Source organism: Oncorhynchus masou, chromosome 14, assembly GCF_036934945.1.
Source record: "Oncorhynchus masou masou isolate Uvic2021 chromosome 14, UVic_Omas_1.1, whole genome shotgun sequence".
Taxonomy (NCBI): domain Eukaryota; kingdom Metazoa; phylum Chordata; class Actinopteri; order Salmoniformes; family Salmonidae; genus Oncorhynchus; species Oncorhynchus masou.
In genome coordinates this window covers 36653351-36667229 of record NC_088225.1, presented here as the reverse complement: position 1 = coordinate 36667229, position 13879 = coordinate 36653351, and the positions used below count along the sequence as shown (strand labels likewise).

General features: G+C 44.9%; 1 protein-coding gene across 1 annotated transcript in view; it reads left to right on the top strand.

Annotated features, from left to right (window-relative positions):
• The window catches only part of LOC135554813 (RNA binding protein fox-1 homolog 1-like), a 252533-nt gene that overhangs the window by 185961 nt on the left and 52693 nt on the right, over window positions 1–13879 (top strand). The window contains 3 exon segments of the mRNA XM_064987255.1: window positions 6442–6585; window positions 6734–6787; window positions 9152–9244. Of these exon segments, the coding sequence (XP_064843327.1) occupies window positions 6442–6585; window positions 6734–6787; window positions 9152–9244 (291 nt within the window).

Sequence of the window (13879 nt, the reverse complement as noted above, 5' to 3'; positions counted from 1 at the left end):
CAGTAGAGGACTGGGTCTATAGAATATATATACAGTAGAGGACTGGGTCTATAGGATATATAGACAGTAGAGGACAGGGTCTGTCTCTATAGGATATATAGACAGTAGAGGACTGGGTCTATAGGATATATATACAGTAGAGGACTGGGTCTGTCTCTATAGGATATATAGACAGTAGAGGACTGGGTCTATAGGATATATAGACAGTAGAGTACAGGGTCTGTCTCTATAGGATATATAGACAGTAGAGGACTGGGTCTGTAGGATATATAGACAGTAGAGGACTGGGTCTATAGGATATATAGACAGTAGAGGACTGGGTCTATAGGATATATAGACAGTAGAGGACTGGGTCTATAGGATATATAGACAGTAGAGGACTGGGTCTGTAGGATATATAGACAGTAGAGGACTGGGTCTGTCTCTATAGGATATATAGACAGTAGAGGACTGGGTCTATAGGATATATAGACAGTAGAGGACTGGGTCTATAGGATATATAGACAGTAGAGGACTGGGTCTATAGGATATATAGACAGTAGAGGACTGGGTCTATAGGATATATAGACAGTAGAGGACTGGGTCTATAGGATATATAGACAGTAGAGGAATGGGTCTATAGGATATATAGACAGTAGAGGACTGGGTCTATAGGATATATAGACAGTAGAGGACAGGGTCTGTCTCTATAGGATATATAGACAGTAGAGGACTGGGTCTGTCTCTATAGACAGTAGAGGACTGGATCTATAGGATATATAGACAGTAGAGGACTGGGTCTATAGGATATATAGACAGTAGAGGACTGGGTCTATCGGATATATAGACAGTAGAGGATTGGGTCTATAGGATATATAGACAGTAGAGGACTGGGTCTATAGGATATATAGACAGTAGAGGACAGGGTCTATAGGATATATAGACAGTAGAGGACTGGGTCTATAGGATATATAGACAGTAGAGGACTGGGTCTATAGGATATATAGACAGTAGAGGACTGGGTCTATAGGATATATAGACAGTAGTGGACTGGGTCTATAGGATATATAGACAGTAGAGTACAGGGTCTGTCTCTATAGGATATATAGACAGTAGAGGACTGGGTCTATAGGATATATAGACAGTAGAGGACTGGGTCTGTCTCTATAGGATATATAGACAGTAGAGGACTGGGTCTATAGGATATATAGACAGTAGAGGACTGGGTCTATAGGATATATAGACAGTAGAGTACAGGGTCTGTCTCTATGGGATATATAGACAGTAGAGGACTGGGTCTATAGGATATATAGACAGTAGAGGACTGGGTCTATAGGATATATAGACAGTAGAGGACTGGGTCTATAGGATATATAGACAGTAGAGGACTGGGTCTATAGGATATATAGACAGTAGAGGACTGGGTCTGTCTCTATAGGATATATAGACAGTAGAGGACTGGGTGGCTCTCGGATCAGCTTTCTCCATTCAAGTCTTACCTTAACATTATCATTGTTCCACAATTCTGACGTCGGATCAGTTTCTAGAGAGATATTAATCACCTGTTGGCTAGAGACATTGAGGTGGTTTAATTTCCCAATAATAACGCTCTCCATCCCTGGTTTGTGTACCTCTTCACTGTGCACATGTTATTACAGCCTGCAATTAGCTAAATGGAAGTCAACTGAATAAACATGACATTTATTTCCAGTATTAATCAGTGCTTGACTTGGACTGAAATAGATGTCGGTGCTGTTTAGGTGCAGGAGATTTACAATACTGCTTTAGATAATATTCTACAAGAGGAACATTAACTCTACAATACTGTTTTAGATAATATTCTACAAGAGGAACAGGAACTCTACAATACTGTTTTAGATAATATTCTACAAGAGGAACAGGAACTCTACAATACTGTTTTAGATAATATTCTACAAGAGGAACAGGAACTCTACAATACTGTTTTAGATAATATTCTACAAGAGGAACAGGAACTCTACAATACTGTTTTAGATAATATTCTTCAAGAGGAACAGGAACTCTACAATACTGTTTTAGATAATATTCTATAAGAGGAACAGGAACTGCTCTATACTGTTTTAGATAATATTCTATAAGAGGAACAGGAACTGCTCTATACTGTTTTAGATAATATTCTACAAGAGGAACAGGAACTCTACAATACTGTTTTAGATAATATTCTATAAGAGGAACAGGAACTGCTCTATACTGTTTTAGATAATATTCTATAAGAGGAACAGGAACTGCTCTATACTGTTTTAGATAATATTCTACAAGAGGAACAGGAGCTCTACAATACTGTTTTAGATAATATTCTACAAGAGGAACAGGAGCTCTTAGAAGGAGCTCTTACAATACTGTTTTAGATAATATTCTACAAGAGGAACAGGAACTGCTCTATACTGTTTTAGATAATATTCTACAAGAGGAACAGGAACTCTACAATACTGTTTTAGATAATATTCTATAAGAGGAACAGGAACTGCTCTATACTGTTTTAGATAATATTCTACAAGAGGAACAGGAACTCTACAATACTGTTTTAGATAATATTCTAAAAGAGGAACAGGAACTCTACAATACTGTTTTAGATAATATTCTACAAGAGGAACAGGAACTGCTCTATACTGTTTTAGATAATATTCTATAAGAGGAACAGGAACTGCTCTATACTGTTTTAGATAATATTCTACAAGAGGAACAGGAGCTCTACAATACTGTTTTAGATAATATTCTACAAGAGGAACAGGAGCTCTTAGAAGGAGCTCTTACAATACTGTTTTAGATAATATTCTACAAGAGGAACAGGAACTGCTCTATACTGTTTTAGATAATATTCTACAAGAGGAACAGGAACTCTACAATACTGTTTTAGATAATATTCTACAAGAGGAACAGGAACTGCTCTATACTGTTTTAGATAATATTCTACAAGAGGAACAGGAACTGCTCTATACTGTTTTAGATAATATTCTACAAGAGGAACAGGAACTCTACAATACTGTTTTAGATAATATTCTATAAGAGGAACAGGAACTGCTCTATACTGTTTTAGATAATATTCTACAAGAGGAACAGGAACTCTACAATACTGTTTTAGATAATATTCTACAAGAGGAACAGGAACTCTACAATACTGTTTTAGATAATTTTCTACAAGAGGAACAGGAACTGCTCTATACTGTTTTAGATCATATTCTACAAGAGGAACAGGAACTCTACAATACTGTTTTAGATAATATTCTATAAGAGGAACAGGAACACTACAATACTGTTTTAGATAATATTCTACAAGAGGAACAGGAGCTCTACAATACTGTTTTAGATAATATTCTACAAGAGGAACAGGAACTGAAGCAATAGTAAATCGGAGGTGTCGCTATGCATCTTCTAAGTGCTCCTGCAGTGATATTATTGAATGATATTGTCCTATGTAGCCTCTACTGTGGGCTATTTATATTTAAATGCAGTCATCTGGGTTTTCTTAGTGAAGCGTCTGTTTATCCTTCTCTTGTTTGTAACTGTTGGCAACTTTGCATTTGTATTCAACTTCCTTGTGACTTTATTGCTGCTCACACAGAACCAAACATCTTGATTCTATGTTCAGCGGAGATCTTCTGTGTATATAAAGTGACGCGGTACACTCTTTGACAAAAGGGTTCCAAAAGGGTTCTACCTGGAACCAAAAGAGTTCTACCTGGAACCAAAAGGGTTCTACCTGGAACCAAAAGAGTTCTACCTGGAACCAAAAGAGTTCTACCAGTAATCTCAAAAAGGGTTCTTCAAAAGGTTCTCCTTTGGGGACAGCTGAAGAACCCTTTGAGGTTCTAGATAGCACCTTCTTGTTCTAAGTGTGTGGGGAAAAGACTTAGCTGTTCCATGAGAGGTCTGAGGCAGCCGGTCAATAACCAGCTTTTTCTACTTTATCTTTAGTAACAATGGTTTTGGGAAACAGCTTGGAGATTTAACACGATGAACAGCTATGAAGGTTCCGACGATGAACGTCCCCTTTTGGGCCTTCGTTAAATATAGTGCTCCATCCACGGTAGAAGGTGTAGAAAACAGCTGCTAACATCTGTTAACTCCGTCCACTATTCGCTCTTAAAGTGGCAATCAGCAGTTAAAACATTAACAAAGCGTAACCCCCCCAACACTGTTTCCGTAAAACGTGGGGGGATTGGTGCTGGAGAAATGCAACCTCTCAAATTCATAGACAGAGCTATGGATGCTATAGATGCTATAGATGCTATAGATGCTATGGATGCTATGAATGCTATGGATGCTATGGATGCTATGAATGCTATGGATGCTATGGATGCTATGAATGCTATGGATGCTATGGATGCTATAGATGCTATAGATTCTATGAATGCTATGGATGCTATGGATGCTATAGATGCTATGGATGCTATGAATGCTATGGATGCTATGAATGCTATGGATGCTATGGATGCTATAGATGCTATGAATGCTATGGATGCTATGAATGCTATGGATGCTATGAATGCTATGGATGCTATGAATGCTATGGATGCTATGGATGCTATAGATGCTATGAATGCTATGGATGCTATGAATGCTATGGATGCTATAGATGCATATAGTATCAAACAAGACAGTTTTAACCATGTTTTTAGGCTATACCTTTTAGTATTGTGTGTGTGTGTGTGTGTGTGTGTGTGTGTGTGTGTGTGTGTGTGTGTGTGTGTGTGTGTGTGTGTGTGTGTGTGTGTGTGTGTGTGTGTGTGTGTGTGTGTGTGTGTGTGTGTGTGTGTGTGTGTGTGTGTGTGTGTGTGTGTGTGTCTTCTCAGGCCAGACAGTGGAACAAGACTGACTTGAGTGTAAATATAGATCAACTGTTGACATTCTAGTGTAGATCATCTGTTGACATTCTAGTATAGATCAGCTGTTCACATCTAGTCATTCTCGTATAGATCAGCTAGTGTCATTCTAGTATAGATTAGATGTTCTGGTATGACACTAGAGGTCAACATGTGTTTCTATGTTTAGTTATTTTGTGAGTATAATTCTGTCTCCCTCCCTTCCCCTCCCTCCCTCCCTCCCTCCCTCCCTCCCTCCCTCCCCTTTCTCTTCCCCTCACTCCCTCCCTCCCTACCCTCACTCCCCTTTCTCTTCCCCTCCCTCCCTCCCTCCCTCCCCTTTCTCTTCCCCTCCCTCCCTCCCTCCCTACCCTCACTCCCCTTTCTCTTCCCCTCCCTCACTCCCTCCCTCCCTCCCGCCCTCCCTCCTCCCCCCCTCCCTCCCTCCCCTTTCTCTTCCCCTCCCTCCCTCCCTCCCTCCCCCCCTCCCTCCCCCTCCCTCCCTCCCCCCCCTTTCTCTTCCCTCCCTCCCTCCCTCCCCCTCCCTCCCCCTCCCTCCCTCCCTCCCCTTTCTCTTCCCCTCCCTCCCTCCTCCCCCCTCCCCCCCTCCCTCCCTCCCCTTTCTCTTCCCCTCCCTCCCTCACGTTTCTCTTCCCTCCCTCCCCCCCCTCCCTCCCCCCCCCCCTCCCTCCCTCCCCCCTCCCCTTTCTCTTCCCCTCCCTCCTCCCCCCCTCCCTCCCCTTTCTCTTCCCTCCCTCCCCACGTTTCTCTTCCCTCCCTCCCTTCCTCCCTCCCTCCCTCCCCTCCCCCCCCTCCCCCCTCCCTCCCTCCCCTTTCTCTTCCCTCCCTCCCTCACGTTTCTCTTCCCTCCCTCCCTCCCTCCCTCCCTCCCTCCCTCCCCTTTCTCTTCCCCTCCCTCCCTCCTCCCCCCCCCCCCTCCCCCCCCCCTCCCTCCCCCTTTCTCTTCCCTCCCTCCCTCACGTTTCTCTTCCCTCCCTCCCTCCCTCCCCCCCTCCCTCCCTCCCTCCCCCTCCCCCCCCCCTCCCTCCCTCCCTCCCTCCCTCCCCTTTCTCTTCCCCTCCCTCCTCCCCCCCCCTCCCTCCCCTTTCTCTTCCCTCCCTCCCCACGTTTCTCTTCCCTCCCTCCCTCCCTCCCCTCCCCCCCTCCCTCCCTCCCCCTCCCTCCCTCCCCTTTCTCTTCCCTCCCTCCCTCACGTTTCTCTTCCCTCCCTCCCTCCCTCCCTCCCTCCCTCCCTCCCTCCCTCCCTCCCTCCCCCTCCCCCCTCCCCCTCCCTCCCCCTCCCCTCCCCCTCCCCCTCCCCCTCCCTCCCTCCCTCCCTCCCTCCCTCCCTCCCTCCCCCCTCCCCCCCCTCCCCCTCCCTCCCTCCCTCCCCCCCCCTCCCTCCCTCCCCTTTCTCTTCCCTCCCTCCCCCACGTTTCTCTTCCCTCCCTCCCTCCCTCCCTCCCTCCCCCTCCCTCCCTCCCCTTTCTCTTCCCTCCCTCCCTCACGTTTCTCTTCCCTCCCTCCCTCCCTCCCTCCCCTCCCTCCCCCCCCCTCCCCTCCCCCTCCCTCCCTCCCTCCCTCCCCCTCCCTCCTCCCTCCCTCCCTCCCCTCCCCCCAGCAGACAGAGGAGGAGTCTCAGACAGACAGTCAGCAGCAGAGCCAGTCGTCTGACAGTCCTAACAGTAAGACTCAACCCAAGCGTCTCCATGTCTCCAACATACCCTTCAGATTCAGGGACCCAGACCTCAGGCAGATGTTTGGTGTGAGTATTACACTACACTTACTTATGTTATCCCCCATAAGTCAATCATTTCCAAATGTAAAATGCTACTCCATGTGCTGTACCACTGAACAATCCTGCATTAAAGAATGTCATTGACTCTGGCTTTGTTTTCTGTCTTTCCTTCCAGCAATTTGGTCAAATCTTAGACGTTGAAATCATTTTTAACGAGCGGGGCTCTAAGGTAGGTGATGCGTTGTGTTTCTCTTTTGGATGGTAGTTGTTAGAGGAAGCTAGAGGTTAGAGATGTGTGTTAGAGGAAGCTAAAGGTTAGAGATGTGTTTAAGAGGAAGCTAGAGGTTAGAGATGTGTTAGAGGAAGCTAGAGATTAAAGATGTGTTAGAGGAAGCTAGAGGTTAGAGATGTGTTAGATGAAGCTAGAGGGTAGAGATGCGTTAGAGGAAACTAGAGGTTAGAGATGTGTTAGAGGAACCTAGAGGTTAGAGATGTGTTGTAGAGGAAGCTAGATGTTAGAGATGTGTTTTAGAGGAAACTAGAACTAGATATGTGTTTTAGAGGAAGCTAGGGGTTAGAGATGTGTTGTAGAGGAAGCTAGAGGTTAGAGATGTGTTTTAGAGGAAGCTAGAGATGTGTGTTGGAGGAAGCTAGAGGTTAGAGATGTGTGTTAGAGGAAGCTAGAGGTTAGAGATGTGTTTAAGAGGAAGCTAGAGGTTAGAGATGTGTTAGAGGAAGCTAGAGATTAGAGATGTGTGTTAGAGGAAGGTAGAGGTTAGAGATGTGTTAGAGGAAGCTAGAGGTTAAAGATGTGTTAGAGGAAGCTAGAGGTTAGAGATGTGTTAGATGAAGCTAGAGGGTAGAGATGTGTTGTAGAGGAAGCTAGATGTTAGAGATGTGTTTTAGAGGAAACTAGAACTAGATATGTGTTTTAGAGGAAGCTAGGGGTTAGAGATGTGTTGTAGAGGAAGCTAGAGGTTAGAGATGTGTTTTAGAGGAAGCTAGAGATGTGTGTTAGAGGAAGCTAGAGGTTAGAGATGTGTTAGAGGAAGCAAGAGGTTAGAGATGTGTTTTAGAGGAAGCTAGAGGTTAGAGATGTGTTTTAGAGGAAGCTAGAGATGTGTGTTAGAGGAAGCTAGAGGTTAGAGATGTGTTAGAGGAAGCAAGAGGTTAGAGATGTGTTTTAGAGGAAGCTAGAGGTTAGAGATGTGTTAGAGGAAGCTAGAGGTTAGAGATGTGTGTTAGAGGAAGCTAGAGGATAGAGATGTGTTAGAGGAAGCTAGAGGTTAGAGATGTGTTAGAGGAAGCTAGAGATGTGTGTTAGAGGAAGCTAGAGGTTAGAGATGTGTTAGAGGAAGCTAGAGGTTAGAGATGTGTTAGAGGAAGCTAGAGGTTAGAGATGTGTTAGAGGAAGCTAGAGGTTAGAGATGTGTTTAAGAGGAAGCTAGAGGTTAGAGATGTGTTAGAGGGAGCTAGAGGTTAGAGATGTGTTAGAGGAAGCTAGAGGTTAGAGATGTGTTAGAGGAAGCTAGAGGTTAAAGATGTGCTAGAGGAAGCTAGATGTTAGAGATGTGTTGTAGAGGAAGCTAGATGTTAGAGATGTGTTTTAGAGGAAACTAGAGATGTGTGTTAGAGGAAGCTAGAGGTTAGAGATGTGTTAGAGGAAGCTAGAGGTTAGAGATGTGTTAGAGGAAGCTAGAGGTTAGAGATGTGTTAGAGGAAGCTAGAGGTTAGAGATGTGTTTAAGAGGAAGCTAGAGGTTAGAGATGTGTTAGAGGGAGCTAGAGGTTAGAGATGTGTTAGAGGAAGCTAGAGGATAGAGATGTGTTAGAGGAAGCTAGAGGTTAGAGATGTGTTAGAGGAAGCTAGAGGTTAGAGATGTGTTAGAGGAAGCTGGAGGTTAGAGATGTGTTAGAGGAAGCTAGAGGTTAAAGATGTGCTAGAGGAAGCTAGATGTTAGAGATGTGTTTGTAGAGGAAGCTAGATGTTAGAGATGTATTTTAGAGGAAACTAGAGATGTGTGTTAGAGGAAGCTAGAGGTTAGAGATGTGTTAGAGGAAGCTAGAGGTTAGAGATGTGTTAGAGGAAGCTAGAGATGTGTGTTACAGGAAGCTAGAGGATAGAGATGTGTGTTACAGGAAGCTAGAGGATAGAGATGTGTGTTACAGGAAGCTAGAGGATAGAGATGTGTGTTAGAGGAAGCTAGAGGTTAGAGATGTGTTAGATGAAGCTAGAGGTTAGAGATGTGTTAGAGGAAGCTAGAGGATAGAGATGTGTGTTACAGGAAGCTAGAGGATAGAGATGTGTGTTACAGGAAGCTAGAGGATAGAGATGTGTGTTAGAGGCGAGAAGATAAGCAAAACGTTTTGAAGCAGAGGGGGTTCCTGCCTAAAGCTGGCCTATAATAGTGTGCTCAATCTATTTACATTTCAATGTGTTTTCTCCTTTTATTCTACTGAACACCAGCCCAGGCTGTTTTCTGTACTGGCAGGAGAAACAGGAGTAATGACAGTAATAATATGCATAATGATTATAGTCATAATGACATGAATAACATGCATGCTGTTCTCTCCCTCTCCATCCTTGCACGCAGGGTTTTGGGTTCGTAACATTCGAGCATAGTGCGGACGCTGACAGGGCGCGAGACAAATTACACGGCACGGTCGTAGAAGGCCGTAAAATAGAGGTGCATGTTACCAATACTTCCTCCTTTACCTCCTCCTCTTCCTCCTTTACCTCCTCCTCTTCCTCCTTTACCCCCTCCTCTTCCTCCTCCTGTTCCTCCTTTACCTCCTCCTCTTCCTCCTTTTCCTCCTCCTCTTCCTCCTTTACCTCCTCCTCTTCCTCCTTTACCTCCTCCTCTTCCTCCTTTACCTCCTCCCTCTTCCTCCTTTACCTCCTCCCTCTTCCTCCTTTTCCTCCTCCTCTTCCTCCTTTACCACCTCCTCTTCCTCCTTTACCTCCTCCTCTTCCTCCTTTACCTCCTCCTCTTCCTCCTTTACCTCCTCCCTCTTCCTCCTTTACCTCCTCCTCTTCCTCCTTTACCTCCTCCTCTTCCTCCTTTACCTCCTCCTCTTCCTCTTTGTCAGTGTGTGTGTGTGTGAATGTGTGTGTGCATAATGTCTGCTTCACTCCCCCCATTCCACCCTGTCTCACACGTCACCTGTCTCTCCACCTGCGTCATCACCTCCCTCCCTGAACTCTCCTCATACAGCCCCCATTTTGATTTATTGTCTGGGTTTTTTATGTTCACACCCATTAATACGTCTACAAGTTCACTGTTGTATATTTCCCAGGATTTGCGTCATTTTGTTATGACCTAATTTATTTTCAAAAGAGCTCATTTGTTATCTTCAGTTGGAAGTTTGTTGTGAAGTACATACAGTTGAATTCTGAAGTTTACATACACTTAGGTTGGAGTCATTAAAACTCGTTTTTCAACCACTCCACAAATTTATTGTCAACAAACTATAGTTTTGTCAAGTCGGTTAGGACATCTACTTTGTACATGACACAAGTCATTTTTCCAACAACTGTTTACAGACAGATTATTTCACTTATAATTCACTGTATCACAATTCCAGTGGGTCAGAAGTTTACATACACTAAGTTGACTGTGCCTTTAAACAGCTTGGAAGATTCCAGAAAATGATGTCGTGGCTTTAGAAGCTTCTGATAGGCTAATTGAAATCATTTGAGTCAATTGGAGGTGTACCTGTGGATGTATTTCAAGGCCAACCTTCACACTCAGTGCCTCTTTGCTTGACATCATGGGAAAATCAAAAGAAATCAGCCAAGACCTCAGAAAAAATGGTAGACCTCCACAAGTCTGGTTCATCCTTGGGAGCAATTTCCAAACACCTTAAGGTGCCACGTTCATCTGTACAAACAATAGTATGTAAGTATAAACACCATGGGAACACGCAGCCGTCATACCGCTCAGGAAGGAGACGCGTTCTGTCTCCTAGAGATTAACGTACTTTGGTGCGAAAATGCAAATCAATCCCAGAACAACAACAAAGGACCTTGTGAAGATGCTGGAGGAAACCGATACAAAAGTATCTATATCCACAGTAAAACGTGTCCTATATCAGCAGGAAGAAGCCACTGCTCCAAAAACGCCATAAAAAAAGACCGATTACGGTTTGCAACTGCACATGAGGACAAAGATAGTACTTTTTGGAGAAATGTCCTCTGGTCTGATGAAATAAAACTGTTTTGCCATAATGACCATCGTTCTGTTTGGAGGGGAAAGGGGGAGGGGCTTGCAAGCCGGATAACTCCATCCCAACCGTGAAGCACGGGGGTGGCAACATCATGTTGTGGGGGTGCTTTGCTGCAGGAGGGACTGGTGCACTTCACAAAATGGATGGCATCATGAGGTAGGAAAATTATGTGGATATATTGAATCAACATCTCAGTCAGGAAGTTAAAGCTTGGTTGCATGACCCCTAGCATACTTCCAAAGTTGTGGCAAAATGACTTAAGGACAACAGAGTCAAGGTATTGAAGTGGCCGTCACAAAGCCCTGACCTCAGTCCTATAGAATATTTGTGCGCAGAACTGAAAAAGCATGTGCGAGCAAGGAGGCCTACAAACCTGACTCAGTTACACCAGCTCTGTCAGGAGGAATGGGCCAAAATTCACCCAACTTATTGTGGGAAGCTTGTGGAAGGCTACCCGAAACATTTGACCCAAGTTAAACAATTTAAAAGCAATGCTACCAAACACTAATTGAGTGTATGTAAACTTCTGACCCGCTGGGAATGTGATGAAAGAAATGAAAGCTGAAATAAATAATTCTTTCTACTATTATTCTACCATTTCACATTTAAAATAAAGTGGTGATCCTAACTGACCTGAGACGGAATTTTTACGAGGATTAAATGTCAGGAATTGTGAAAAACAAGAGTTTAAATGTATTTGGCTAAGGTGCATGCAAACTTCTGACTTCAACTGTATTGTGTTTTGTCCTTTTGAAGTTAAAGGGTTACAGCCAGTTCCTCAGAAAAGTCAGGAAGTAAACAAAGCAGAGAAGGATCATGGGTAGTGAGTGACCTCACTGCAGGGTTAGGGATATACGGTGGCCTGGAGGTTACAAACTACAGTCCCCTATAAACAGTGGAGAAAAAAGTGAAATATATACAAGCTAAAGGGAACGATGATAGTATTTGCCACTCAGTCTCATCCAACACCATGCTAGAAACATTGATTTGGTTTCCATGACAACTCACAAATCCAATTCCAAGAATAACAATATGTTTGGGGAGCCACACAGAGAACTACAGAGAGCTAAAAGAGAGAGAGGTTTTAGTGCACAGGGCAGGGTTTACCAAACTCTGTCCTCGGGACACCAAGAGCCACACAGAGAACTTTAGAGAACCATTGAGAGCTAAAAGAGAGAGAGGTTTTGGTGCACAGGGCAGGGTTTACCAAACTCTGTCCTCGGGACACCAAGAGCCACACAGAGGACTACAGAGAGCTAAAAGAGAGAGAGGTTTTAGTGCACAGGGCAGGGTTAACCAAACTCTGTCCTCAGGACACCAAGAGCCACACAGAGAACTACAGAGAGCAAAAAGAGAGAGAGGCTTTAGTGTACAGGGCAGGGTTTACCAAACTCGGTCCTCGGGACACCAAGAGCCACACAGAGGACTACAGAGAGCTACAGAGAGGTAAGAGAGAGAGAGGTTTTAGTGCACAGGGCAGGGTTTACCAAACTCTGTCCTCGGGACACCAAGAGCCACACAGAGAACGACAGAGAGCTACAGAGAGGTAAAAGAGAGAGGTTTTAGTGCACAGGGCAGGGTTTACCAAACTCTGTCCTCGGGACACCAAGAGCCACACAGAGAACGACAGAGAGCTACAGAGAGGTAAAAGAGAGAGAGGTTTTAGTGCACAGGGCAGGGTTTACCAAACTCGGTCCTCGGGACACCAAGAGCCACACAGAGAACTTTAGAGAGCTACAGAGAGCTAAAAGAGAGAGAGGTTTTAGTGCACAGGGCAGGGTTTACCAAACTCTGTCCTCGGGACACCAAGAGCCACAGAGAGAACCACAGAGAGCTAAAAGCGAGAGAGGTGTTAGTGCACAGGGCAGGGTTTACCAAACCCAAGAGCTGCACCTTTTGTTTTTTTCCCTAGCTCCACACAGCTGATTCAAGTAATCAACTCATCAACAAGCTGCTATAATTTGACTCAGCTGTTTAGCTGACCAAAAACGTGCACCTGTTTGGGGTCCAGAGGACCGAGTTTGGCAAAAGCTGGCATAGTGACTGCGGGTATGACAGCCATTGCTTTGGCCTCTTGAGGCATATTCCTCTCTCATCTCCCCCTTCCTCCATCTTCCCAATGGTAGCTCCACTCGTATACGCCCCAACTCTGTTACCATGGTAACAAAACACAAACAAGTGGGCGGGGCCAAAAACTGGTCTGGGAATGGTAAGATGTATTATTACTACCCTCTGTCTCTCTCTCTCTACCTCTCTCTACCTCTCTCTCTACCTCTCTCTCTACCTCTCTCTCTACCTCTCTCTACCTCTCTCTACCTCTCTCTACCTCTCTCTCTACCTCTCTCTCTACCTCTCTCTACCTCTCTCTACCTCTCTCTCTACCTCTCTCTCTACCTCTCTCTCTACCTCTCTCTCTACCTCTCTCTACCTCTCTCTACCTCTCTCGACCTCTCTCTCCACCTCTCTCTCTACCTCTCTCTCCTCTCTCTCTCTCTCTCTCTCTCTCTCTACCTCTCTCTCTACGCTCTCTACCTCTCTCTCTCTACCTCTCTCTCTCTACCTCTCTCTCTCTCTCTCTCTCTCTCTCTCTCTACCTCTCTCTCTATCTCTCTCTCTACCTCTCTCTCTACCTCTCTCTGTCTCTCTCTCTCTCTCTACATCTCTCTACCTCTCTCTACCTCTCTCTCTACCTCTCTCTCTCTCTCTCTCTCTACCTCTCTCTCTCTCTACCTCTCTCTCTCCCTCTCTCTACCTCTCTAACTCTCTCTACCTCTCTCTCTACCTCTCTCTCTCTCTCTCTCTCTCTCTCTGTCTCTCACTCTCTCTCTCTATCTCTATCTCTCTCTAACTCTCTCTCTCTCTCTCTCTCTCTCTCTCTCTACCTCTCTCTCTCTGTCTCTCTCTCTCTACCTCTCTCTCTACCACTCTCTACCTCTCTCTCTACCTCTCTCTCTCTCTCTACCTCTCTCTCTCTGTCTCTCTCTCTCTCTACCTGTCTCTCTCTCTCTCTACCTCTCTCTCTACCTCTCTCTCTACCTCTCTCTACCTCTCCCTCTCTCTCTCCCTCTCTCTCTCTCTCTCCCTCTCTCTCCCTC